At 39.0% G+C, this 25,053-nt stretch overlaps 4 protein-coding genes across 4 annotated transcripts; 2 read left to right on the top strand and 2 right to left on the bottom strand.

Moving 5' to 3' along the window:
* The first annotated feature begins 812 nt into the window (after nucleotides 1–812).
* LOC104418807 (non-symbiotic hemoglobin 1) lies at nucleotides 813–2,501 on the top strand. The gene is made up of 6 exons (XM_039301837.1): nucleotides 813–1,062; nucleotides 1,164–1,316; nucleotides 1,400–1,523; nucleotides 1,650–1,764; nucleotides 1,885–2,001; nucleotides 2,181–2,501. The coding sequence occupies exons 1-6, from the start codon at nucleotides 1,026–1,028 to the stop codon at nucleotides 2,322–2,324; spliced, it is 690 nt and encodes a 229-aa protein (XP_039157771.1). The 5' UTR covers nucleotides 813–1,025; the 3' UTR covers nucleotides 2,325–2,501.
* Nucleotides 2,502–4,402: 1,901 nt separating this feature from the next.
* LOC104418805 (hemoglobin-2) lies at nucleotides 4,403–6,105 on the top strand. Its single transcript, XM_010030246.3, has 4 exons — nucleotides 4,403–4,612; nucleotides 4,739–4,853; nucleotides 5,594–5,710; nucleotides 5,824–6,105. Exons 1-4 carry the CDS (start codon nucleotides 4,509–4,511, stop codon nucleotides 5,953–5,955), a joined length of 468 nt encoding a protein of 155 aa, XP_010028548.1. The 5' UTR covers nucleotides 4,403–4,508; the 3' UTR covers nucleotides 5,956–6,105.
* An 11,245-nt stretch (nucleotides 6,106–17,350) lies between these two features.
* On the bottom strand, nucleotides 17,351–19,034 carry LOC108955365. The gene has a single exon (XM_018863030.2). The coding sequence runs from the start codon at nucleotides 18,144–18,146 to the stop codon at nucleotides 17,499–17,501; it is 648 nt and encodes a 215-aa protein (XP_018718575.2). The 5' UTR covers nucleotides 18,147–19,034; the 3' UTR covers nucleotides 17,351–17,498.
* A 132-nt stretch (nucleotides 19,035–19,166) lies between these two features.
* LOC104418804 lies at nucleotides 19,167–20,296 on the bottom strand. Its single transcript, XM_018863028.2, is given in 2 exon segments — nucleotides 19,167–19,928; nucleotides 19,931–20,296. Coding segments are annotated over 2 exon segments (756 nt in total). The 5' UTR covers nucleotides 20,115–20,296; the 3' UTR covers nucleotides 19,167–19,356.
* Nucleotides 20,297–25,053: the final 4,757 nt, after the last annotated feature.

Genomic DNA, 25,053 nt, shown 5'->3' with positions numbered 1-25,053 from the left:
GATGATTGATCTGTTACGAAACTTGCAAATATTTCTTGCTTCGATAAGTCTCTCTCTCTCTCTCTCTCTCTCCCCTCCTGCACGAACCCCTTTTGACCTGTGTTTGAACCCGAGGTTTAGGTGGTGATTTACAGTTACCATCAGTATGTAAGGGCCTGATCCGGGATGGTTTTGTCTATGGTCTTTTTAATTTGCAATGAGCAGTCTCTGCACTTTGACGAGGGCAGGAGCCTATCACTATGTAAATGTTATGTCAGATGTGGAAATTATAATAAAATTGAAATCAAGTGGAACAAAAGAACTCTAGATTTAACGTGAAAACTCTTGTGAAAAAAAACATGGGGAGAGAAGAAGTAAAATTCACTGTAGAAATCAATGATTATAAAAGGTAGCTCTGAAAAGTTTAAGACTTTTTTTTATCTCAACTTCTTATATATAGCAAAAATCAAATTCAAAGTAGAAAACCTGTTTTTAGCAAACCTTCTCTAGCAAGAAAAACTATTCAATTAGAAAACCTATTCTTAAATTAGGAAACTTTCCTTTTCGGGCTTAAATTTGAGATATATCTAACAGTAAATATTAATGAAATTATGTTATACTACTAAAATAAATCTACAAAAATTGCATGATGAATTCAAAAGCTCACAACCAACATGGAAAGAAGAAAAAGTTGGGTTTGCACGCAAGCCCCAATGTATTAGGTGGGGGTGGGGGCAAAGGGCATCTCGATCGCTCACTCGCAAAAAATAAACGATGTGATTTGGCTCTTCCTAAGCTCGAAAGGGCGGGGCTTTAGGCAGCCTCATAAGGACAAGCCACCTCTCCAGTTTCTCGAAGAGAACCCTACTGGCGATAATACAGTCAACCTCAGACCAGACACAGAAGAGCAGTCTCCCTTACAAGGTTCCAGGTCAAACAAAGGGAAAAACAGAACCACTGCTACTCAATAAAAACAGCTGACAATCAGCACACCTTCGGTTCAGTTCTTCAGTCTCTCTAATCTACCGGATCAGCAACCATAAACCATGAATCTCATCAACATCAAGGCTCACGTCTCCAATGGTATTGTCTCCTCGTCCGTCTTCTTTTCCTGCTTCTGTCTTTGATTATTTCTCATGCATACCCTCTCCCTTTGCTTTAGCGGATTATTTTTCATGATGTAGGAACTGAAGTTCATGCCTTCGCTTGTGGGACTATTTCAATGCCCAAGTCTTGGTCAAGACCCGTGCGTCAGGGTCAGTCGAACGAGCTGTCATGGATCAAAAGAGATGGATCGTTGGGCCGGCTCAGATGTAGAAATTCGCAGCCTCTTAGAGGTAAGGAAAATAAGGTCTTTATCTTCTTTGCAGATGTGATGTCGTATTTCCGGCCTTCAAGATTATATCTTCACTTGTAAAAGGTGTGGAGAGGACTAAAAAGTTGGAAGTTAGAGCCTTCACAGAGGAACAGGAAGCTCTAGTCCTCAAGTCATGGAATTCAATGAAAAAGAATGCTGCTGAACTGGGTCTCAAAGTTTTCCTCAGGTGATGACTACAGCTGCTAAGCATGACAACGCTTCCTTTCTTTAGTACCTTGCCAACATGCAAGCGAAGTTGTATTTAAACTAATGATCGACCGTAATGTGGTTTGATTTCGCATGAATTGAGCAGAGTCTTTGAGATTGCACCATCAGCCAAGAAGCTATTTTCGTTCCTGAGAGATTCAGATGTTCCTCTGGAGCAAAACCCGAAGCTCAAGGCCCATGCCATGACTGTATTTGTTATGGTCAGAGCTCATTTTTCCCCCACTGATTGTTGTGTTAGGGATAATCGTGAATTGTATATCCTTTTCGGCATTCCTCAATGCTTCAGTGATTCTGATATGGTCATTTATGCTGCTCGACAGACTTGTGAATCGGCAGTACAACTTCGTAAAGTCGGAAAACCTAGCGTGAGAGAGTCCAACTTAAAAGATTTGGGTGCTACTCATTTCCAATATAATGTGGTGGACGAACATTTTGAGGCAAGATTCCAATCATTTTTATCTGTCTTCTATAGTTTTAATTTGATGAAGGTGCTCATGTGAAAAATATTGAAGGCGAAAATGGGTCTTGTCAAAATCCAGTGAACTCAAAGATAGATATTGATTTTGATCATCTTGCACCCATAGAGCAATGTTTAATGGTGGTTTGCACTGTGAAGGTTGTGAAGTTTGCATTGTTGGAAATCATCAAAGATGCAGTGCCGGAGATGTGGTCGCCCGAAATGAAGAGTGCATGGGGAGAAGCTTACGATCAGTTGGCAGCCGCAATCAAGAGTGAAATGAAACCTCAGGTTTCCACCTGATATATATCCACCCACAGACACTCCATGAGAGAGAGAGAGAGTTCTACTAAAACTTGATGAGATGTAGAAGTAATGTGTGGAGTTGTCTTCAATAATCCTGCATGGTGCTGTATAATTTCTTCCCATTATACAGTTTCATCAATAATGAAATAGCAGCAATTTCATGTTTCTGATGAAGATAATGTAGACTTGATTAATTGAACCGGAAGGAAGAGCAGCAAAAGAGTAGGAACGACAGCCTCTGTCCACGACATAGGACGGAACATGATGACAGGGACACACCGATCATCCAATTGTTGATCTTTGCACTAGAAAAATCCATTTTTAGAGCAGATTCGTGAATTCAGATGGCTTATAGTCGATCCAAACAGTCATAACTTTAAATGTTTGCAGAGAAGAAAACAGATCATGGTTAAAGTGAATGTTGCTTCTACTGAGGGCATGGCGGCTGTCTTAATATTTTATGCTTAATTATTGGACCCCAACCTTCTAATTAATCAAACCAGAAACTAAAACGAAGTCATCTAAAGTAGCCGGATTGTCCTAATCTCTCCCTCTCAGTAGCTTTAATAAAAAAAAGTCTATCGATCCATAGGTGGTGTCGTGATATGTTTTAGTATAAAGATGTAGAAGAATGTGACATTAGAAAAAGATGGTTTGTATTTGCTTGGAGTAGACATGAGACACTTACATGAGTTTCTGCCTTTTGGTACAAAGTACATGTACCTCAGTCTCAAGACTGACGAGACCTCGAATTTGATGGTTGATTGATGCAATTTTTCGAGATACTGTCACGACAGAAAATAATATATCAAGAATTTTCTAGTCCTTCACGAATGTGCCTTTGGTTTTCGTTGAAGATGAAACTTGATTTTGTGCATGAAAATGACGCATACAAATGTAGCCGTAACGTCAAAAATTAACTCCCCAATTGATTTTGCTCATCTGGGTTGGAGTCATTCTGTCTTTACTCACACATTAAGTTTGTCGATTCCAAGGGAAACATAATTTAAAAAAAATAAATAAATACAAGGAAAGGGACCTTCTTTATCAATATTATCAAGGGAAAATGTTACAAATGGTCCATGAACTTTCATATAATGTTCAATTTCATCATTGAGCTTTTGATTTGCTTAATTTGATCCATAAACTTTCATCTAATGTTTAATTTCATCTCTGAACTTTCAATTTGCTCAATTTGGTTCATGAACTATTAACAAATGTTCTATCTAGTCCCCGACTATTTAAAAATTGATCAATTTAGTCATTCGGTTAGTTAAAGTTAACAAAATTGGCTTACATGGCTTTTAGTCTTTTAAATATAAAATAAAAAAGGACATGTGAAATATCCACATGGAAATTACCTTTAAAATAAGTCAAATTGTGGCCACCATCCAAAAAAGAAATACAAAATCACTTATTTTCTCTACTTTTGTGATTAGTGCTCTCATCTCTAACTAACCCCTAATTTGTTTTCATTTTTAAAAATATATAGTGACTCATAATTCTAGTAATCCAACTTAGTTCAATGTCATCAATTAATGCTCCACGTCATCATTTAACGGTTTGAACAAACGGAAGGACTAGATGAAACATTTGTTAATTGTTTGAGGACCAAATTGAGCAAATTAAAAGTTCAAGAATGAAAATGAACATTAGATGAAAGTTCATGGATCAAATTGAGTAAATCGAAAGTTCATGGATGAAATTGAATATTGGATGAAAGTTTAAGGACAAAATTGAGCAAATCAAAAGCTCGGGAATGAAATCAAACATTGGATGAAAGTTCAGGAGCGATATATCACATTTTCCCTATTATCAACAGAAAAAGATCAGGATTGAAACTGTCAGCCTTGGCCAATCCTTGGTCAAAATCTTGAAAACTGTGTTCCTTTGGGCAGCAGGCAGCCCCTGGTTTTCTTCCACGCGATGGCTCATCACTTCTGCCGAATGAAACATTATCAGCAAAAGGATTAAACAAATTAAACTGAACATGGCTTCTCATTGCCATGAAGAGCCGCTCTCCGTCTGCATGGCCTCACCCTATTTATACGTGCACTCCATTTCAAGATTGCTTCAAGAACCCAAACCATCTCAAATCCAACCTCTCAATTGGTAGAGTACCATTTGCTCAGTTTTTCAAAAACCCACTTTCCATTGAGAAAAGAGAAGTAAAAGAACCAAATGGAAGGAACAGTTTTCACAGAAGAGCAGGAAGCTTTGGTGGTAAAGTCATGGGGTGTGATGAAGAAGAATGCGGCAGATCTGGGTCTCAAATTCTTCTTGAAGTAAAGCTATCTTTGTGTCTGTCTGCGCATGACAAACTTGAACGATTTGTAAATTTTTCATCAATGTTTTATTTATATTGTGTTCTGGATGGAGAGTAAGATATTGATTGGGTATTAAATGTGCAGGATATTTGAGATTGCCCCATCAGCCAGGAAGATGTTCCCATTCCTGAGGGACTCAAATGTTCCACTAGAGCAGAATCCTAAGCTCAAGACCCATGCCATGTCTGTTTTTATCATGGTAAAAGCAAATTCCCCCTCAGTTTCGTCATTCTCATGACTATATAAACCTAATTTCCTAAAATATCCACTATAAAAAAAAACTACATACTTTAGGTTTAATGCTAGATCTACCCCAAACTTTTTTTTTTTTAAACTATAGTCCTAAATTTGCCCATGTTAGCTGTCTGTCTAAAAGTTGCGGTTAGTCATCTCTGATTTTTATATTCTAGAACGGTTTTATTTTGAAGATAATTTTCCATGTCGCCTTGCCAATGTAGAATTCTTATTGATGTGGAAATGCAACACCAAGTTGAGACTAGACCACGAGATAGATTTGAGAACAGATTAAAAGTTTGTGTTTTTTTTTTTTATAGATAAAACAAAATTCATGGTAAAATTGGGACTAAACCTAAAGTTTGGGGTTTTTTCTGAGACAACAAAATATTTTAGGGACATTTGGGACTAAACCTAAAGTTTAGGATTTTTTTTAGACAAGAAAAAAAGAGTTCGGGACATTAATTAGAACTGAATCGGGATTTTATGGGGAATTAGGCCTAACTATATTGCTAAATCAGACGGTTTTCTGTAGAAGCTTCGAGTTGGGCCAAGCCCAGCAGCGAGTTGCTCAGGCCCTTTGCCTGTGATTTGAAATTGATTTTGGTTCGATATTTGTGTATTCGTTACTTTCCATCCAATGCATCGCATCACTTTGCTCTTCTCTTGATCAACCAACTCCCCTTGCCGCTCTTCCTCTTCTAGACCTGTGAGTCGGCGGCGCAGCTCCGGAAAGCGGGCAAAGTCACGGTGAGAGAGTCTAGCCTGAAGAAACTGGGCTCTGTCCACCACAAGAGCGGCGTTGTCGACGAACATTTCGAGGTATAGTAATGCGAATGCATCCCTACGATTAACCCTTTTCTTGTTTCAATTTCGGAAGCTTGTTCGAGTGTGGTGTGGAAAGAAATTGTGACCATGTATGGAAAATGGGTCAGGTGACGAAATATGCACTGATGGAGACCATAAAAGAAGCGGTTCCAGAGATGTGGTGCCCAGAAATGAAGAGTGCATGGGGCGAAGCTTATGACCAGCTTGTTGCTGCTATCAAATCTGAAATGAAGCCTTAAAACTTTTTCCATTGTTCCTTTTGTAAGATCTGAAGGCAAAATAGGTATCGACGAAGAAAATAAGGTTGTGATTTGCATTGCATGCTTTTGTTGAGACATTATGTTACGTCCATTTCTTTTTTCTCAAGTGAGTTACTTTTATTAGTTTAATATGAAGAAAAGGAGGATCAGAGCCATACAAATCCATCATCATCCCAAAATCCCAATACAACCAAGAAAGACAAAAACGAAGGAACAATCCCAGTATCGACAAGAAGATCGTGTTTGGACATCACATAGGAAAAAACAAGCTACTGATGATCAGTGCTTCAAGCCATGCATATAGGGTCTTATCAGATAGATGGTCCCAACACAGTTTCCCTTCCCTCAAGAAGCACAGCCATCTTGATTCTCACAGAGCAAAAACATAATGCAAAACTCTGTCCGCATGAGGAGAGAAACCATTGCGAATAAGCTCATTTCATTCCCTCCAGAGGTGGTAGATGGATCCATTCTGTACTAATCTCAAAAGAGTTTTGGCAAATGCTCTGCCTTTCAAGCGATGAATGACCCAATTGAACTCGACTTGCCATCCTCCAATGGATATTTGTACACCACGTTGAGTTCAAAAGTTTGCCCCAAATCTCCTTAAAGAAAGAACAGTGAGAAAATAAGCGTCGTCTGGATTCTGTGGAAGAACCACACAATGCACGAGAAGTATCGACAGCCTTCCACTTAATCTATCAAGAGTCAAAAATCTATTGAGAATGGCCATCAAAGCTCTGAGGGCAAATTTAGGTAAAGTCGGTTGAACCACAACAACCTATGACAAGAAACTTTCTGCCTCCTTTCTCTGACTAAATTCCAACCCTCAGCTTTAGTAAAAGCGCTTGAGCTAGAGCCAGCAAAGATAACTCTCCGTTTGTGTACAGAACATGGCTGAAACTTGTCACAAAGTGCAACCTGAATCTCAACTAAAGAATCAGACCTAGCAGCAGGCCACGTCCACTCCTCTCCACAGATAACCGAAGGCACCTTAGCACGCAGAGGCAAGGAGGAATCATAGATAACCCTTGGAGGATAAACTTCAGATAAAACACCAAAAGGGATGCCAGTTATCTTGCCATAATGAAGTGTTTTCCCCATCTCCAATCAAGTGCTCAACATAGAGTTTTAAAAGAGGTCGAGCTTTGAGAACCCTTCTCCAAGCATAAGTGCGGTCATGTTTAGGCATTATTGCCCAGATTGAGAGCTAGGTGTATCGTGGAGTTGGGGTAATGTTCCTTGATCACACTATAGCTGGTCCACCAGGAACAGAGAATTGGAATTGAGAAGCCTTCACGTCGATCACCTTCTCATCTCTTGGCGTGGACCTAAAGTAGCATCCGTAGAGTATGAGCTGCGACAGCGCCAGGTTATTCCCAAGTTATGCGTGATTGTTAGATCAAACAGATTTGCGTTGTGGTGGTTTCTTTGAACTCTTATGCCTCTTGACGTCAAAAGAAAAAAGGGTTGAAACTAATTTAAATCCCATTTCAATTACCAAAATGAAGATGCCGAGCTTGATGCAAGCATATCAAAAGAAAGTCCAATGTTCTGAAGTTTGTCAAAGTGCCTTTGAGTGTTTGCACATTACAAAATGGGCATTGTGTCTAGGTAAGTGTGTACTGACGGAAAACTAAGATATGTAATAAATTACAATTTTTTTTTTTTGGGGTAAGGTAAGTAGGGGAAGGTCAAAATGTACAGACAAATGGCTTCAAAAAGCTGTCATTCAAGATGAACAAGCTCATGATGAGTGAAAGGAAGTCGAAAAAGACCAATCGGCCAACAACACCAAAACAAGACAACACGCCAAAGGAAGGACACAAAGCAACATCAAGTGTCTAACCAGGCAAGGCCAACTCAGACATCGAAGATAGCAGGGTCCACTTCCCAGGAACGTTGCACTCTTCTATTTCTTGGGGAATCCCCCACATTCTTGAATGTGCAAGCCTTATCTTTAACAACCTTTAGAAGGTGCTTCTTCATAGCCAAAGTAGAAATCTACACACCCCTGAAGAGAATATCGTTTCTATTCTTCCAAATGATGTGGCAAAGTGCTCCAAAAGATAATCGGACAATGCATTTATAAAACTCCTTGCTCGAGAGCAAGGCCGAAGCCCAACTAAGCATATCCTCCCAAGGCTTATTACTCCAAGGAAGACCACATCTAGTCGTCCAAAAGAAGGTAATGCAACAACCAAAAAAGAGGTGATCGACCGAGTCTGGCACCTCATTGCAGAAGGGGCAAGACATAGCATCAATCCTACCATGAGACATAAGAAGGAACTGTGTGCTAAGCGAAATTATAGTTTATTGGATGAGTGTTACATAAATTGGACATAACATGATCACGGACGTTTGACTAGAAAACCTTTATAGGAGCAGCAAACTAAATAAATGTCAAATTTAGGGAAAATAAAAAGAACAAGACTAACTACTATGCATCTATGATTACTGTATGCCAACAATGTTATATGTGAATAAATTTGAATTTTGTGACAAAATGTATACAATTATTGTACAAAAACTTGTAAAAGGAACTTTTATTAGTGGACTTCATTCAGATAGCATGGTATTAGTAGAAAAGCTAATGTATGACAATTTTGAAGGTAAATCTCGAAAAACCTAGATAAAAAATAATGAATCAATAAAGTTCAAAGACATGTTGAGCACATACCCTTCCCTAGTTTGGAGCATAGTAAAAGAAAATGCCTATGTAGATGAGCTCTACCGCAAGGGCGATGGGGTTGATGGTGAGGATAAGGATTCTATTAGGATGCACAAAGAGCAAGCCATAGATAAGCTAGAAGATGTGGTTCATCACAGTAGCAAGGTAAAAATCTACCTTAAATTCCCCACCGACTTATTCTTTAATGATTTTATAAAACGTCGGAAGAAATCTTAGTATTTACAGGATCCTATCTACAGTTCAATGCATTACATTAACCTGGATAAAACATTCTAAATTAGTTTTTTTTTTTCCTATCGACAAAGGCATTCAATACATTTATGGGTGACACGTATAATCACATCAATCGGATAATAAGTCATGAACATTAACATATTAAATTAGTTTTTTTTTTATCGTGATACGACAAATGAATTGAGATGGCTCTCCATGTTAAAAATAATAACAAGAGGGTGAGCAAAGTTTACAATGGGAAGAGGTAGAGGCGCAAAAATATAACGTTCCATGTTCAATGAAAAAGCAAAGATAAAGTAAATAAACTGTCTTCAAGAGAGAAATAATCGGAATGAAATCCATGAATTTCCATCACAAAGAGTCGAAATAACTCGTTTTAAAATATAGTTGTTTCATGCCCAAAAGAAGAGTGAGATTCGAAACTCCAATTTGTACACGTATCTCTCGGATCAACCTATGTAAGACAAGTTATTTTGGAAACAAGCTTCGTTAGCTATCCGAGTGAGCTCTTCGGAATCTCTTCATAACAGTCAAAATGGCAGTAATAAAAACAACAAATAAGATCACCATAGCCTGAACATATAATAGTAGCACGAATGAAGAACGCGATCCAACGTTGGATTATCAGAGATTTAAGCACAACAATGAGCTCATTTATTGCTTTTATTGCGAAAACCTATCGATGAGTTGAGATGCGATTTATCAAAAATATCTCATTATTCCTTCATTATCTACGCTCAAAATTATTAAACATGCACAGAAAAAATCATTAAAAGCACAATTATCACGGAAAAAAGCTTAATTAATTAAACAGATTTGTGTTAAGCTTTGCTTAGAGATTAATAAGTGTACATGGTCTCACTCATCAAATCCTTGCCCATGATCTTTCTTTTCTTCTTTTTTTTTTTTTCATTTTCTAGTGTGGATTTAGAAGGGGTATTTATTGAAATTGCCAACTATTACGAAAGAAAAAATGTGACTCCTACTTAAAACGTGAGCCCTTCTTTCTCTCTTCATATATGGAGTAATTTATCTAAGAACCAAATCTTTCAAGCCCCAAACCACCTTTGCTTTCAGGTAGATTGGACCTCGAGACTTCCGAGATGTAAAACACCAAGAGAGTATTCCCTCTTTCTAAAGAAGACAAATATACAGAGGCAAACTGGGAAAGTTGGGTGTGCGGATATCGGCATGTAAAAATAAGAAATGTAGTCTTATCGGCCCACAAGGGTTACCTAACAGGTAGGGTGGCCCCAACATGGTGATGCAATTCACGTTTTATCTGATGAGGTTACCCAGTAACCACACATCAAATATCCAAGCAACACCTTCCATTTTATAGGTTTCTTCCCATGCAACTCTTATACTTTTAGCTGATTCAGGTTTACTATTCCACGCAACAAGTTAATAAAATAAAATAAAAATTACACTTGATCTCAATCAACTCGATTACTTTATTGGGCAATATGAAAATTTTGCACCAGTAGCTAATCAGGCTATGATTAATAGACCAAATCAACTGGAATCCCCTTGCATACGTGAGATGCCTCCTTGTCTAAGATAAAACTTCATCTTCGACAACACTGCATCAACTCAAGTTTTACAATCTCTCTCACTAAACTTTCCAGAAATCAAAGGTAAGCCAAGTTACCTAATTGGAAAACTCATAGTAGTCAATTTATTCATATAATCATCAGAATAAGTTTCAAATCCGATGACAAGGTAGAACTTACCACGATTACCACCTGCAAACGCACACAACCTTTTAGTTTTGGTTCTAACAAGTTGAGTATGCAACTGTTTGTTCAGAAAATTTAAGTTATTGAGAATAACGCTCAACATTTATAACATTCTGCAAATGGAAAATTATTAAATAGTTATTGAAAGGATTATGATCAAATTGACATAAATACAATAAATTTATGACTTTTTGATTTTTCTTCAAAGTTGCTTGAAATAAAGAATATTCGCCAATAATTCCATACCATATTGACTAATGAACAAGAAAATTGATTGATTTATGAGTAAAACAAGCAAAAATGACAAAGACATTGGAATTATCACCCGTGCCAATATCAGTCATCAACATCAATAGATCTAGTACGTCCAACCACATTTATATATAAGATCCCAAAAAAAAAAAAAAAAATCGTGATATGCCACACTCACGAATTGAGATGACTCTTCATGAGTATTGCATGTAAAAAATAATAACAAGAGGTGAGCGAAGTTTACTATGGAGAGAGGTAGAGGCCGAAAGATATAACATTCCCTATTTAATGAAGATGCAAGAACAAAGTAAATAAACTCTCTCCAATAGAGAAATTATCGGAACGAAATCCATGAATTTCTATCACAAAGAGTCCAGATAACTCATTTCAAAATCTGGTTGTTTCATGCCTAAAACAAGAGTGGGACTCGAAACTCCGATTTCTACTCGTATCTCTCGAATCAAGCATTAATGGCGTTCATCCCTTACTCAACCCATGTAAGACAGGTTATTTTGGAAACAAGCTTAGCTAGCTATTCAAGTGAGCTCTTCGCAATCTCTTCAAAACAGTCAAAACAGCAGTAACAAGAACAACAGATACGATCACCGTAACTTAAACATGTAACAGTAGCACGAATGAAGAGCATGATCCAGCATTGGATCGTCGGAGATTTACACACAACAACGAGCTCATTTATTGCTTTTATTGCTAAAACTATCGATGAGGTGAGATGCGATTTACCAAGGATGCCAATCGCGTTCCTAGTTGCTTCAGTCATCACCGTCTCCACTATCTTTCGCGAGCTAAAGAGAGAAGCGCCTCGGTATCGTGATGATCGGTGCCAGCCATGTGTAATGCAGCCTATATATAAGGAGGGAAAGCGGAGGAGCGGGAGAGGGAGAGAGAGCTAGAGATAGCGTTTCAATTATAGTGTGAAATCCGACGGAGATCCTCACCTGTAAATTGCTCCCCCATAAAAAGTATCTCATTATTCCTTCATTATCTAACCTCAAAATTATTAAACACGCACAAAAAAAAATCATTAAAGCACAATTATCACGGAAGAAAGCTTAATTAATTAAACAGATCTTTGTTAAGCTTCGCTTATAGATTAATAAGGCTGCGTTTGTTTGTATTTCTTTTTTTTTGTTTTTAAACACTTTTTCTGCTTTTTTTTGTTCTTTTGTTCCCCGCGAACAAAAAGAAAATGTAAAACAAGAAACACAAATTTTGTGTTTCTTGTTTCTGAAACACAAATCAGAAACAAAAAAGGAACAAAAAGGGAACATGTCTCCTCCGAGCCTCTCCTCGTGCAAGCGTCTCCACCGTCGTCTTCTCCGGCGCCTCCCACTCTCCGGCGCCGACGGCCGCCTGTCTCGAGACCATCCGGCTTCTCCACCGTCTGCCCTCTCCGACGCCGACGCCGCCGGCGAGCGTCTCCACCGCGAGCGGGTGACGGAGCTGGTCGCGGTCGCCGGGCGGCGGCGGCGGCCGGTGCGTGGCTCGGCCGTGGGTCTCGAGCGGCGGACGCCTAGGAGCGGAGCGGCGAGGACGGCCGGCCGAGTCGTGGGCCGGCGCGGGGTCGACGATCGAGCGGATCTCTAAGTCGTGGGTCATGGCGCGGTGAGATCCGATGCGGCGGTGGCGAACGGAGGCTCGAGACGAGATGCGCGATCGGGCGTGAGGCGGAGGGGCGATCCGATGCGGTGGCGGCGAGGAGCGTCAAGCGCGGTCGCCGATGCGGTGGAGGGAGACGACGGTGTGGCTCGGGTCAGGTCGTCGGCCGCGCGGCGAGGCCGACCTCACGCCCCTGGGCCGGGCGAGCTCGATCTCGCCAGATCCGGCGACACGCTGAGGCGGCACGGCGACGCCGAGCATCGGGCTGGGGCCGGCGACGCCGAGCTCGCCGTGGTCGGGACGAGGCCGCCGGCCCTCGTCGGTCGGGCCGGCCATGGCCGAGCCGGCGACCTGCCAAAAGTAGAAAAAAAGGAAAAAGGAAAAAGAAAAAAAGAAAAAGGAAAAATAAGAAAGAAAATAAAAATTAAAATTAAAATATTAAAAAATTAAAAGAAATAAAAAATTATACAAACCTACCAAACGTGTTTCTATTCTTATTATATTTCGGGAAACATTTACCAAACGCGTTTTTGTTCAAAATTGTTCCTGAAGGCGGTAAACACTTTTTTTTATTTCTCGTTTAAAACAATTTTTAAATGTAAACGTTACCAAACGCACCCTAAGTGTACATGGTCTCACTCATCAAATCCTTGCCCATGATCTTTCTTTTTTTTCTTTTTTTTTTTTCATTTTCTAGCATGGATTTAGAAGGGTATTTATTGAAATTGCCAACTATTACGAAAGAAAAAATGTGATTCCTACTTAAAACATGAGCCCTTCTTTCTCTCTTTATCCATTGAGTAATTTATCCAAGAACAAAGTCTTCTAAGCCTTAAACCACCTTCACTTTGAGGTAGACTAGACCTCGAGACTTCCGGGATGCAAAATACCAAGAGAGTATTCCCTCTTCCTAAAGAAGACAAATATATAGAAGGAAACTGGGTGGTGTTGGGAGTGCAAGCACCTGCACATAAAAATAAGAAACTTAGTCTTATCGGCACATGACAGTTACCTAACAGGCAGGGTGGCCCCAACATGATGATGTGAATCATGTGCTATCTGATGAGGTTACTAGTAACCAAACACCAAAGATCCAAGCAATGCTTTCAATTTTATAAGTATCTTCCCATGCAACTCTTGCATCTTTAGCTGATTTAGATTTATCATTCCACACAACAAATTAATAAAATAAAATAAAAATTACACTTGATCTCAATCAACTCGATTACTTTCTTGGGCAATATGCAAATTTGGCCTCAGTAGTTGATCACGCTATGATTAATAGACCAAATCTTCTTTGTCTAAGAAAAAACTTCATCTTAGACATCACCGCATCAACTAAAGGTTTACAATCTCCTTAATTATGCTTTTCAGAAATCAAAGGCAAGCCAAGATACCTAACTGGAAACCACTCATAGTAGTCAATTCATTCATAAGCATCGGAATAAGTTTCAAACCCGATGACAAGGTGGAAATAACCACAATCACCACCTGCAAACACACACAACCTTTTAGTTTTGGTCCTAACAAGTTGAGTACGCAACCGTTTGTTTTAAAGCTTAAGTTATTGAGAAATAACGCTCGACATTTATAACATTCTTGATGAAAAATTATTAAATAGTTATTGAAAGGATTATGACCTAATTGACATAAATACAATAAATTTATGACTTTTCGATGTTTCCTCAAAGTCGCTTGAAATAAAGAATATTCGCCAATAATTCCATACCATATTGACTAATGAACAAGAAAATTGATAGATTTATGAGTAAATAAGTAACAGTGACAAAGGCATTGGAATTATCACCCATGCCAATATCAGGCATCAACATCAATAAATCTAGTAAGGCCAACCACATTTACATATAAGATCCAAAAGCAAAAAAAAAAAAAAAAAATCGTGATATGCCACACTCACGAATTGAGATGGCTCTATGTATAGTATTGCATGTTAAAAATAATAACAAGAGGATGAGCGAAGTTTACTATAGGGAGAGGTTGATGCCAAAAGGTATAACGCTCCTTGTTTAATGAAAAAGCAAAGACAAAGTAAATAAATTATCTCCAAGAAAAAATTATTGGAATGAAACCCATGAATTTTTATCACAAATATTCAAAATAACTCGTTTCAAAATCTGGTTGTTTCATGCCCAAAATAATAGTGGGACTCGAAACTCTGATTTCTACACGTATCTCTTGGATCAAGCATTAATGGCGTTTGCCCCTTACTCAACCCATGTAAGACAGGTTATTTTGAAAACAATCTTAGCTAGCTATCCGAGTAAGCTCTTCGCAATCTCTTCAGAACAGTCAAGATGACAGTAATAAAAATAATGGATACAATCACCGTAGCGTAAACATGTAACAATGAGCTCATTTATTGCTTTTATTGCTAAACCTATCGATGAGTTAAGATGCGATTTACCGACGATGCCGACCGCGTTCCTAGCTACTTCAGCCATCATCATCTCCACTATCCTTCGCGAGGTAGAGAGAGAATTGCCTTGGTATCGCGATGATCGGCGCCAACTACGTGTAATACAGCCTATATATATATATAGGATGGAGCCAAAAGCGGAGGAGAGAGGAGAGAGAGGGAGAGAGAGCTAGAGATGAAGTTTCAGTTGTAGTGTGAAATCCGACAAAGATCCTCACCTGTAAATTGCTCCCTTGTCAAAAATATCTCATTATTCCTTCATTATCTATGCTCAAAATTATTAAACATGTACAAAAAAAAAATCATTAAAAGCACAATTATCACGGAAAAAGCTTAATTAATTAAACAAATCTTTGTTAAGCTTCGCTTATAGATTAATAAGTATAAACGGTCTCACTCATCAAATCCTTGCCTGTGATCTTTCCTTTCTTTTCTTTTTCTTTTCTTTTCATTTTCTAGCATGGATTTAGAAAGGATATTTATTGAAATTGCCAACTATTGCGAAAGAAAAAAATGTGATTCCTACTTAAAACGTGAGCCATTCTTTCTCTCTTCATCCATTGAGTGATTTATTCAAAGACCAAGTCTTCTAAGCCCCAAACCACCTTCACTTTGAGGTAGACTAGACCATGAGAGATTTAAGATGTAAAACAACAAGAGAGTATTCCATTTTCTTGAAGAAGACAAATATACAAACATAAATTGTGAGGTGCTGGGTATGCGGGCACCGACACGTAAAAATAAGAAACGTAGTCCTCTCAACCCACGAGGGTTACCTAGCAGACAGAGCGGCCCTAACATGGTGATGCAAGTCATGTGTTATCTAATGAGGTTACCCAATAATCAGACACCAAAGATCCAGACAATACCTTCGATTTTATAAGTATCTTCCCAAGCGACTCTTGTACCTTTAGCTGATTTAGGTTTGTCATTCCATGCAACAAATTAATAAAATAAAAATTACACTAGATCTTAATCAACTCAATTACTTTCTTGAGCATTGTGAAAATTTGACACCAATAGCTTCTCAGGTTGTGATTAATAGACCAAATCATTTGGAATCCCCTAGCATATATGAGGTGCCTCCTTATCGAAGATAAAACTTCATCTTAAACATCACTACATCAACTAAAGATTTACAATCTCTCTCACTAGGCTTTCTCAAAATCAAAGGCAAACCAAAATACCTAACTAGAAACCACTAATAGTAGTCAATTCATTAATATAATCATCGGAATAAGTTTCAAACCCGATGACAAGGTAGAACTAACCACGATCACCACCTGCAAACACACACAACCTTTTAGTTTTGGATCTAACAAGTCGAGTACGCAATTGCTTGTTCGAAAGTTTAAGTTATTGATAAATGACGCTTGATATTTATAACATTTTGCTGATGAAAAATTCATGAATAATTATTGAAAGGATTATGACCGAATTAACATAAATATAATAAATTTATGACTTTTTGATATTTCTTAAAGTCACTTAAAATAAAGAATATTCGTCAATAATTCGATACCATATTGACTAATGAATAAGAAAATTAATTGATTTATGAGTCAATAAGCAACAGTGACAGTTGACAGAGTCTTTGAAACTATTACCCGTGTCAATATCAGTCACCTTCCTCCACGTCTTATCGCGTGAAGAAGAAGTGGAACTTTACTCATCTAGCCGAAGGCGTCGTGCTCAGTTCTACCTAATTGAAGGTTTCATCGCGTGGCTCTCATTTGTTGAAGGCTGCCTTTCTTTCTCTCTCCCTCTTTTTGGCTGCTAGCTCTTAATAATTATGATGTAAAACCGAGGGTTAGATGTTACTTTGGAGTAACCAGTAAGTTCCACAATGCTTTAATTTATATATATATAAAAAAAAAAATGAAGGAAAAAAAAGGTTTGACGATGCTTCGTCCTCTCTCTTCGTGTACCCTTTCCTTATCTTAATTATTGCGGTTCGTACCTTCTCTTCACATGTCAAAATAGTCTGCTGCTAACTTTCCATTTCTTCTCCTGCTTAACCTTCTCATTCTCTCCTGTTCATCCTCGATCAAGCTCGGATTTCAGACTCTATCCCAAGAACTATACTATATTGAAAATCATGTCGGGATTAACATGAAATAATGAAGGGTTTTTCTTCTTTTTGTTTTTGGGGACGAGGAAGGGTTTTTCAAGAAGTTGTTCTGGACACAAAACTCACGAAAGTCCTCTCATTTTACCGTCCATTTTCGACAAAAATTGAGAATGTAAAGTAACCTACGTGGGATGTCGTATAAAAGCAAAAATCAACCAACGCAAGATCTAAAGTTGCGTCTGGTGTCCCCTCTTAGATGAGCCTTTTCTTTTCTCTTTGCCAGTTATAATAGATTTGCTAATTTACAAGGAAAATGAGAAAAGACTAGCAGCTAGCGTGCATGTTAAGTTGCATTCCTTAGGTATTGCATTTCATGGCCTAAAAAAGATATGGCTCAGGTGTTGCCATATGTACCAAAAAGTTACAGCTATACTGCAATCAGGACTTTGACCCAAAAATGAGAAGTGCTAATCGAAACTACTAGTCTTCCTCCAGAATGATATTTAGCTTTGCCTTGAAACCGCGTCCACGACTTCCGCCGCGACTCCCGCCCCGACTCCCGCTTCTCCCTCTTTTCTCCAGCAACAATCTTCCGTCGCCGGCGCGGCCAACGCCAGAAATTCTATTGCGGCGTCTCGTTCTCGCATGTTTTGGGCTTGCCAGCACCACCGGCTCGACTACTCTTGTCCTATCACACCCGCATCCACGTGCACCATACGCCCGCTCCTCTTGATCTTTCCTCGTCTTCAGAGCCCAGTTCGCTTTCACGGCCAAATCCGCCATCTCGGCTGGCCGGAGCGGGCTATCCAGCCAGCTCATCGGCAGCGCGAAGTAGAGCTGCCCTGGTAGGAGATCCTCCTCGGAATCGACGGCCACGACGACGTCATCGAAGTCCATGTCGTCCGAGTCGCATATGAAGCACGTGGGGTTCTTCTGAAGCACGTGCGACGCCTTCACCGGGTACGAGAACTCCTGAAGCCGGCCATCGTGGAGGACGAGCTTCACGGTGGCCACGGACGTCGACTCGCTGGAGCTGCAGATCCCCATGGTTTTTTCTAGGATTTTGCTTAGTTTGATCCGGCGAGGATGTGAAATGTTAGAGGAGGAATGCCGTGCCCTTTGTGACATCGTCAGTCGGACAACGATGTAATTTGTTCGTCTCCACTGTCGTTGGTTTGATTAATTGCTTGACGTGGATATATTTGGGTACCTTTCCTTAGAAGCCACATTGGATTTCTCGCCTTTATTTGTCATTACATAGTCCCGAAGATAAAAATTAAAAAGAAAAAAGAAAAGAAGAAGAAGAAGATCGTACATTATCATTCTTCTTCTGAACAACGATTGATATAAACTAAGCTATTCATAGCGCAGAAAGAGTTTATACAATTTCGAGTGCGGACCGACGGGGATATCATGACTACTTTGGACATATCTGATTTAGCTTGGTCTATTAGAAAGAGTCTAGAGACAATATCTATTTTCTTTATTAATCAAGGACAAGAACTAGAAAAACAAACAAAATAGGTAAAAACGGAGCTTATATATAAGAATAATATAATAAATGAAAAATGCAAATTGATGATGAGGTTCCTTCAAATTCTGGCTTGTACGCATGCCACGCCAACTATATGGAATAAATCCAAAGAACGATTCTTCCATTCGTTTCAGCACATCAAGATATGTAATATCTTCACGCCATGCAAACCATCTCTTATGTCACTTCCCACGATAAAGACATATAAAGATCAACTTTCCATCAACCGCAAGTATCGTGACAGTTATTGGCGTTTTCTTTTCTTGTTTTCGGACAAAGGCCGTCGTAGGAATTTCAGATGCATAGGGTTATCCAATGAAATAATGGCCTCAAGATCAACAAATTTCTCATTTTTTTGTCCAAACAATAAAATAATATCTTGCTATACGGTGGAAAAACATGTGAGCAGGTCCCCCATAATTTTTAATAAATCATAGCATGCTACGAAGAGGTTTGATAAAAAGTTATTAGATTCGGGCTATTCGGCCACCTCACCTCACTCAAGTTGGACCGGATTCGTTCACTCTCTTTTTTTCTTTCAGGAGTTTTTCAATTTAAATATTTCGAGAATGTCTTGAAAGAAGACCTTTTGGGAGAGAACATGAATGAAAAACTAAAGCGGTGAACAGGTCTTTTTACAACGGAGGAGTGTACGGACACTTGATCATAACCAAATAAAGACCATATTAGCAGGCAGGCATGCATGCACGCACCATCTAAACACGTCCAAATCGTTTCGCATGCATGTTCTTTATATCCTTAAAAAGTAAATTCAGCATCCACCCCTGATCAACACATCGCCGGTCATGCTCGAGACATAAGTGAGCCGATAACGCCGGCGATGAGGGTTGTCGGGTCACCTAGCACCGCGGATATCACGAATTGAAGAGCCAAACCGGCCATCTCACAACACTTCTTCTTCTTGCTCTTGCCCCTGTTATGTGGTGTCTGAAGCGTGTCCTTCAAGCTGGGGATTCTAGTCGGAAGCCCTCTCCTAGCGCCGCCGCCGCCGCTGCCACCGCTGCTGCCACCGCCTTTCCCAAGCCCAACATATATATCATGCCAACTCTCCACCAGCATCTCCCTCACACAAGCCACATGCAAATTGTACCTCTTGCAGCTGGACCTATAGCACCAGCTCCTCCCTTTCTTCCCACACTTATGGCAAGACGCACTCACCTTCCTATACAAGTAGAGCTTCACCTCGCCGTCGTCCAGCACCATCGGCAGCTTTGCACAGCACGGGTGGAGGTCGAACCCGCAGGCCCGGCAGTGGTAGACGAAGCCCGTCACGTCCTTCTCGCATGCATTGCAGTAGCGGGGCCCATCCTCCGTCGGAGGCCTCGACATGAACTGGAAGGAGCACTTGGGGTAAAAGGGTGAGATATCGTCGCGGACGGGATGGCGCAGTGGGAATGGAGATCAAAGTTGCACGCGGCGCAGCTGTAGCGTGACCCGATGCCGATCTCCTTGCATCCGTCGCATTTGAACGGGAACTCGGTGTACTCGAACTTCAGGATGTGTTGGGGGTGGCTGAAGTGGGAGATCTCATTGTACTTCATGGTAGAGAGATTTGGATTCTAGCAATGCGGAAAGAACCCTGGAAATGGTTACTTATAGCGGTTGCTTTGAGATGAGAATTTCCTCGTTAGCCGGTCGTGGAAAGACCAGGGCTGATTAGGGATTTTAACCAGGTTGATCTCTCTTTATCCTGGCTTGCTGTTGAAGGAAGGGAGGGAATTATGCTTTCGGGGATGGTGGTGATGGTTGTAAATTGAGTGTACACAAGAGAATAAGTTGCGTCAAGAAGGGAAAGTGCGGACACAAGGCATAAATTTTTTTGGTCGTGCCCCACATGAAGAATTGGAACTTTCACTTTGCATATCAATCAGCTCCTGATGCATGTACAGATGCAAAAACATATCGAGATGTTTCCAAAATGAGACAACATGTTGTAGCGGTCGTGCTAGCGGATCTCTAGCAATACTTTAGCCTAGATATGATAAGATAGCATTATTTCTTCGAAATCCATGATTAATGGAAAAAATCAATTTTTTAAAGCCGTAAAGTTATGGCACACAGGAACATACAAAAAAAGTTTAGAATAATTGAGTACGTTTATTCGCCGGAGCATATTGAACTTTAGAATACAGTGCTCGTCGTTCGGGCATTTTTCTCAGGGATCAATGCTTAAATCAAGGAGCTTTTTCAAGCGAATGAGAGTTCAGCATGGTAATATTCTTGGTTTAATATTCGCTGATCTTGAACAGAATAATAAGACAATAATGTTGCTGTGCGCTGTATCCGGCAATCAATCGTTGTTTAATATGGCTCGAGTGACTAAGGTATGTGGCATCTTATCGATAAGTTAAGAATATGTGATTGCCTTAATGGTCAGAGAATATTTTTGCCTTTCAAGATTATAATTACTTGATCCAAGAAAAACATAACTTAAACGCGACGGCGAATAGTCCTCAGTTCACGTATTTATAGATAAAATATCCCTCCCTTCTATTGTAATAATGTCCTCTTAGAATTAAAATAACCTATCCATACATATGCTTAATATATCATGTCGTCATATATCCGTACGTCATATAAAATTACTTTTTGGAATTCCTCTATGGAAAAAGAAAATCAGAGACTTTACTTTGAGTGCACATTTATCTTCTTTTATTTTTCTTTCTACAATATAGTGGAAAAAGATCATCGATATTTACATAGCGAGCATGGTGACCTTTTTTTTTATTAAAAAAAAAAATTGCCCGTTGAGCATGGTTTAATTGATTAAAATTTTGTAGTCACCATCGGTGACGTATGCACAGAAATCACCTTCTTTTTCTATTTCCCAAGGCTTAGAATGTAATTAACGTATTCTCTTGGACCGTACCTTAAGCGTACATGTTTGCTTTTTGTCATATGCTTTAACTTCTGTTGATGCAATCAAATTCTAAAATGGTTTGACAAGGAAAAGAAAGAAATCCAAATTGCTTCAACTAGCAACCACTCAATCTCAATCTCAATCTCAATCCATAGGACGGAACATATTCCAATTTCCAACCCCATCACCCATCTAATTTCGTGGGCTCCATATTATATCCACCCTATATAATATAAAGTTTTATTACTAGCATTTTAGGGCATTTTCATGAGTGTGTTATCCCCACGTATCTTTCTTATGACCCATGGTGTGCGAATCTCCCCATTTGATCTGGTTTTTTCCAATTGATGCAGCGTCTTACGGTACCAACTTGGCATTGAATCACATATACGAATCGATTCCTGTTCAATCCTTGCAACAAAGTCCCTAACTTGGTTGAACACTAAGGTTAATATAGTTGCTTGACAAGCATGGCTTATTATCCTTAGGAAGCATCGTATGCCATGCGCATTTTCATCAATAATTCATGATGCTGTTCTTGCATTTCATTTTTTTTGTCTCGTCTTTTTTTGTTCACTAGCTAGCGTTCAATGGTTGTCACTAGAAAAGAAAAGGGGTGACTGTTCAATGGTTTAAAATATACGGAGAGGCATCAATAGCATTCAGTCAACAACAATGCTTTGTACTTATCTCTCTTTTTTCTCTTTTTTGGCTCTTTGGGAAGCCACATGAAACGTCTGAAATGTTCCTGCTTGGCTGAAGTGAACATCACTCCTAGTTCTCCACTTTCCTTTTATCTTGGAATTATTGTATTGTACTTGCAAAAGTGGGAAAGAGATTGTGCAATGAATAGTATTTTGCTTCTCTTTTTTACTGTAATAACATCAAGATTTCATGAACTTTAATCTAATATATTATGACATCCCTAAATTTTTAATTTATATAATGTTATTCATAAACTTTGACCCAATGTACAATATTGTCTCTAAACTTATAATTTGTTCAGTGTAATCTCTAAACCATTGAAAATGTTTAAAAGTTCATAGATCACATTGAATATTAAACTAAAGTTCAAATATAACATTACATACTGGACCAAATTTCAGAGATCGTTTATACCATTTTCCATTATTTTTTTTATTCATAGTTGTGTTTGCTGTAGAGTGGAATGTTAGTGCTGTGAGATCAGTTCTTCAAATCCATCTTTTGCACTTTTAATGCAGAGTTATGATGTGCATGCACTCGGGAATTCAACATATATGGCTTGGTTTTGATAGGGAACGAGACGAAAAAGTGGCTAAATCAACCCTGCCTTTATCTTTAGAGCTTAGGTCCTTGGGAACTTTGCGTCCATTGGGGTGAAAGAATTTCTTTTAATGTGATTCGTACTAATGTATGCTGCTTTAATCTCTCTGTCTCTCTCTACACTAAAGCAAACTCAAAAAATGCCTTGCACCTCCAACTAATTCTACCGCAATTTCATGAAAAGCCTGTATTCGTCGTTATGTGAAACATATTTGTTTTTTTTTCTAGAAATTTTGGAATATGTGTATTATTTCTTAACAATGATAAGTTAGATACTTCCTATTGCATCTGATCATACTTAGTTTTTTCATGGTAAGTCGTAAAAAATTCGAGTTCATTGTTTCTTATTTCAATACCAAAATTTTATGACAATTTACATTGACAATTTTCCTCAATTTTTAAATTTGTAACAATTATCCTAAATCGACCGAAATTTATATCTTTCCACATACAAAGTATGTGTTCTTCACCACCGCCTTGGTGGCCGCGATGGTTTGAGCTATCTCCCCCTCACAAAAGGGAGGAGTTCAAATCCTCTCACGGTCGCTTGGGGTCTTAAGTGAGACGCCGGGGTAGTGGGTCCTTTCACTTACGTGTCCCCCAAGGTTTACTTGCCGGCTGCCGGTTGTACGAGGTTACTGGGTCACAAAAAAAAAAAAAAAGTATGTGTTCTTCTACTAACACTATAGAAGAGAGTAGGGGTGAGCATTGGTCTAGAGTCAACCCGGAACGACTTTGGATCAGCCTAACCCTACCAATCCTGGTCCGATTTCTAAGGAGATTAGGTTGGTCCTTGGTCCTAGAATTCCTGGACCAGCACTGTGCGGGTTGGACCTCGATCCTGAAAATTCTAGGTCGGTTCAACCCGGACCAATCCTGACTATATATATATATATCTAATATATTACTTATAAGTTTTTATATAGAGAAAACCTTAAAATAAACGGCGTCAATAATATTAAACAGCTCTTTAGTGAAAAGTTTAAGTAATTTTATATTTTTCTTTAATAATTTAGATTTTAATATATTTTACGGTGTCGATAGTTATAATTTACCAATTAGAAAAATGTTTTTGTGAGGAGTTCTTACGGCGTCCAAAAAGGTATAAACAGCTCCTTATGGCATTATCCTCTAGTATTCGTTTTCCTTTTGTCTTATTTGTCCTCTTAGTCTTCAATTTACCAAAATTGAAAGAAACAATTTCTCCACTCACCACTTGACACTCGCCTCACTCGCTTTAGGTCACTCATGCCACTTGCCGCTCAATGCTTGCTTGGCTTGTTACTTCCCGTTCGACATTTGATGCTCATTATTTTCAATGCTCACCCCACTTGATCCTCACCGCTTGCCTTTTTTAACTAATCTCGCTCATTATCGAACCCATTGAGTCGATATGGTCTTCGGTTGCCCTTTTAAGGATTATAAAAAATGAAATAAAAAATTATTGATTGGTCTTGGATTGACTCTGAAACCGAATCGAACTCATTAGGTCAGTTCGGTCCTTAATCATTTTTTTAAGGAGTACAAAAAATGAAATAAAAAATTATTGGTTGGTCTTGGATTGACCCTGAAACTGGACTAAACCCAATGGGTCAGTTCGGTCCTCAATCACTTTTTTAAGAAGTACAAAAAATGAAATAAAAAATTATCGATTGGTCCTGAATTGATCTTGGAATCGGACCGAATCCATTGGGTCGGTCCGGTCCTCGGTCCCAAGCTCAATAGGATCAGTTCTCGGTCCCAAAAATTGAGGACCAGTACTGTATGGGTTGGTCCTAGGGTTAGGGGACAGACCGGCCCAACTTAGACCATACTCACCCTTAGAAGAGAGGGGCAAAAAAAGAATTGTTGGCGTAGAAATTAAGATGGATACGAGCAAACGAATTTTTTTAATGTTTTTAGCATAGACTCCGATCATTTCACAAAAAATGTTACATTTTTTTAAAATGTTTTTCATAAAGTTATTTTTCATTAAAATTGACAACATTTTTCGATATTCAATTTAAATCTAAACCGACAAAAAAAAAATGTAAACTTTGAAAAGAACCAAAAAGTAGTCTCAATTATTTCAAGAGGAAAATCTAATTTAATTTTTCTAAGTAGACATATATAATTCAAGCGTTAGTAACTTGCTGATGGATAGTTGAAAACTGGCCAAAAGCAAGGGGATTCTAAGTCGTGGACTCAATGGATCCCCACTTAGGTACCAAGCACCATGAGCATGTAATCCTAGGTATATGAACACAGGCACCGATCCTGAGTCCACAAAAGCGAGGCATGATACCTAGTGCCCATGCTCGCTCCCTCACACCCAG

This window comes from Eucalyptus grandis, chromosome 9, assembly GCF_016545825.1.
Source record: "Eucalyptus grandis isolate ANBG69807.140 chromosome 9, ASM1654582v1, whole genome shotgun sequence".
In the NCBI taxonomy this organism is placed as follows: Eukaryota; Viridiplantae; Streptophyta; class Magnoliopsida; order Myrtales; family Myrtaceae; genus Eucalyptus; species Eucalyptus grandis.
The sequence above is the reverse complement of the archived record's forward strand: the minus strand, read 5'-3'. Positions and strand labels throughout refer to the sequence as shown.

Coding starts and splice junctions, on each gene's coding strand:
- LOC104418807 (XM_039301837.1), top strand. CDS start 1,026: ATGAATCTCATCAACATCAAGGCTCACGTCTCCAATG. Junction 1,063..1,163: donor CAAGGCTCACGTCTCCAATG/GTATTGTCTCCT, acceptor TTCATGATGTAG/GAACTGAAGTTCATGCCTTC. Junction 1,317..1,399: donor AAATTCGCAGCCTCTTAGAG/GTAAGGAAAATA, acceptor CACTTGTAAAAG/GTGTGGAGAGGACTAAAAAG.
- LOC108955365 (XM_018863030.2), bottom strand. CDS start 18,146: ATGTCACAAAGGGCACGGCATTCCTCCTCTAACATTTCACATCCTCGC.
- LOC104418805 (XM_010030246.3), top strand. CDS start 4,509: ATGGAAGGAACAGTTTTCACAGAAGAGCAGGAAGCTTTGGTGGTAAAG. Junction 4,854..5,593: donor CCATGTCTGTTTTTATCATG/GTAAAAGCAAAT, acceptor TTCCTCTTCTAG/ACCTGTGAGTCGGCGGCGCA. Junction 5,711..5,823: donor TTGTCGACGAACATTTCGAG/GTATAGTAATGC, acceptor AAAATGGGTCAG/GTGACGAAATATGCACTGAT.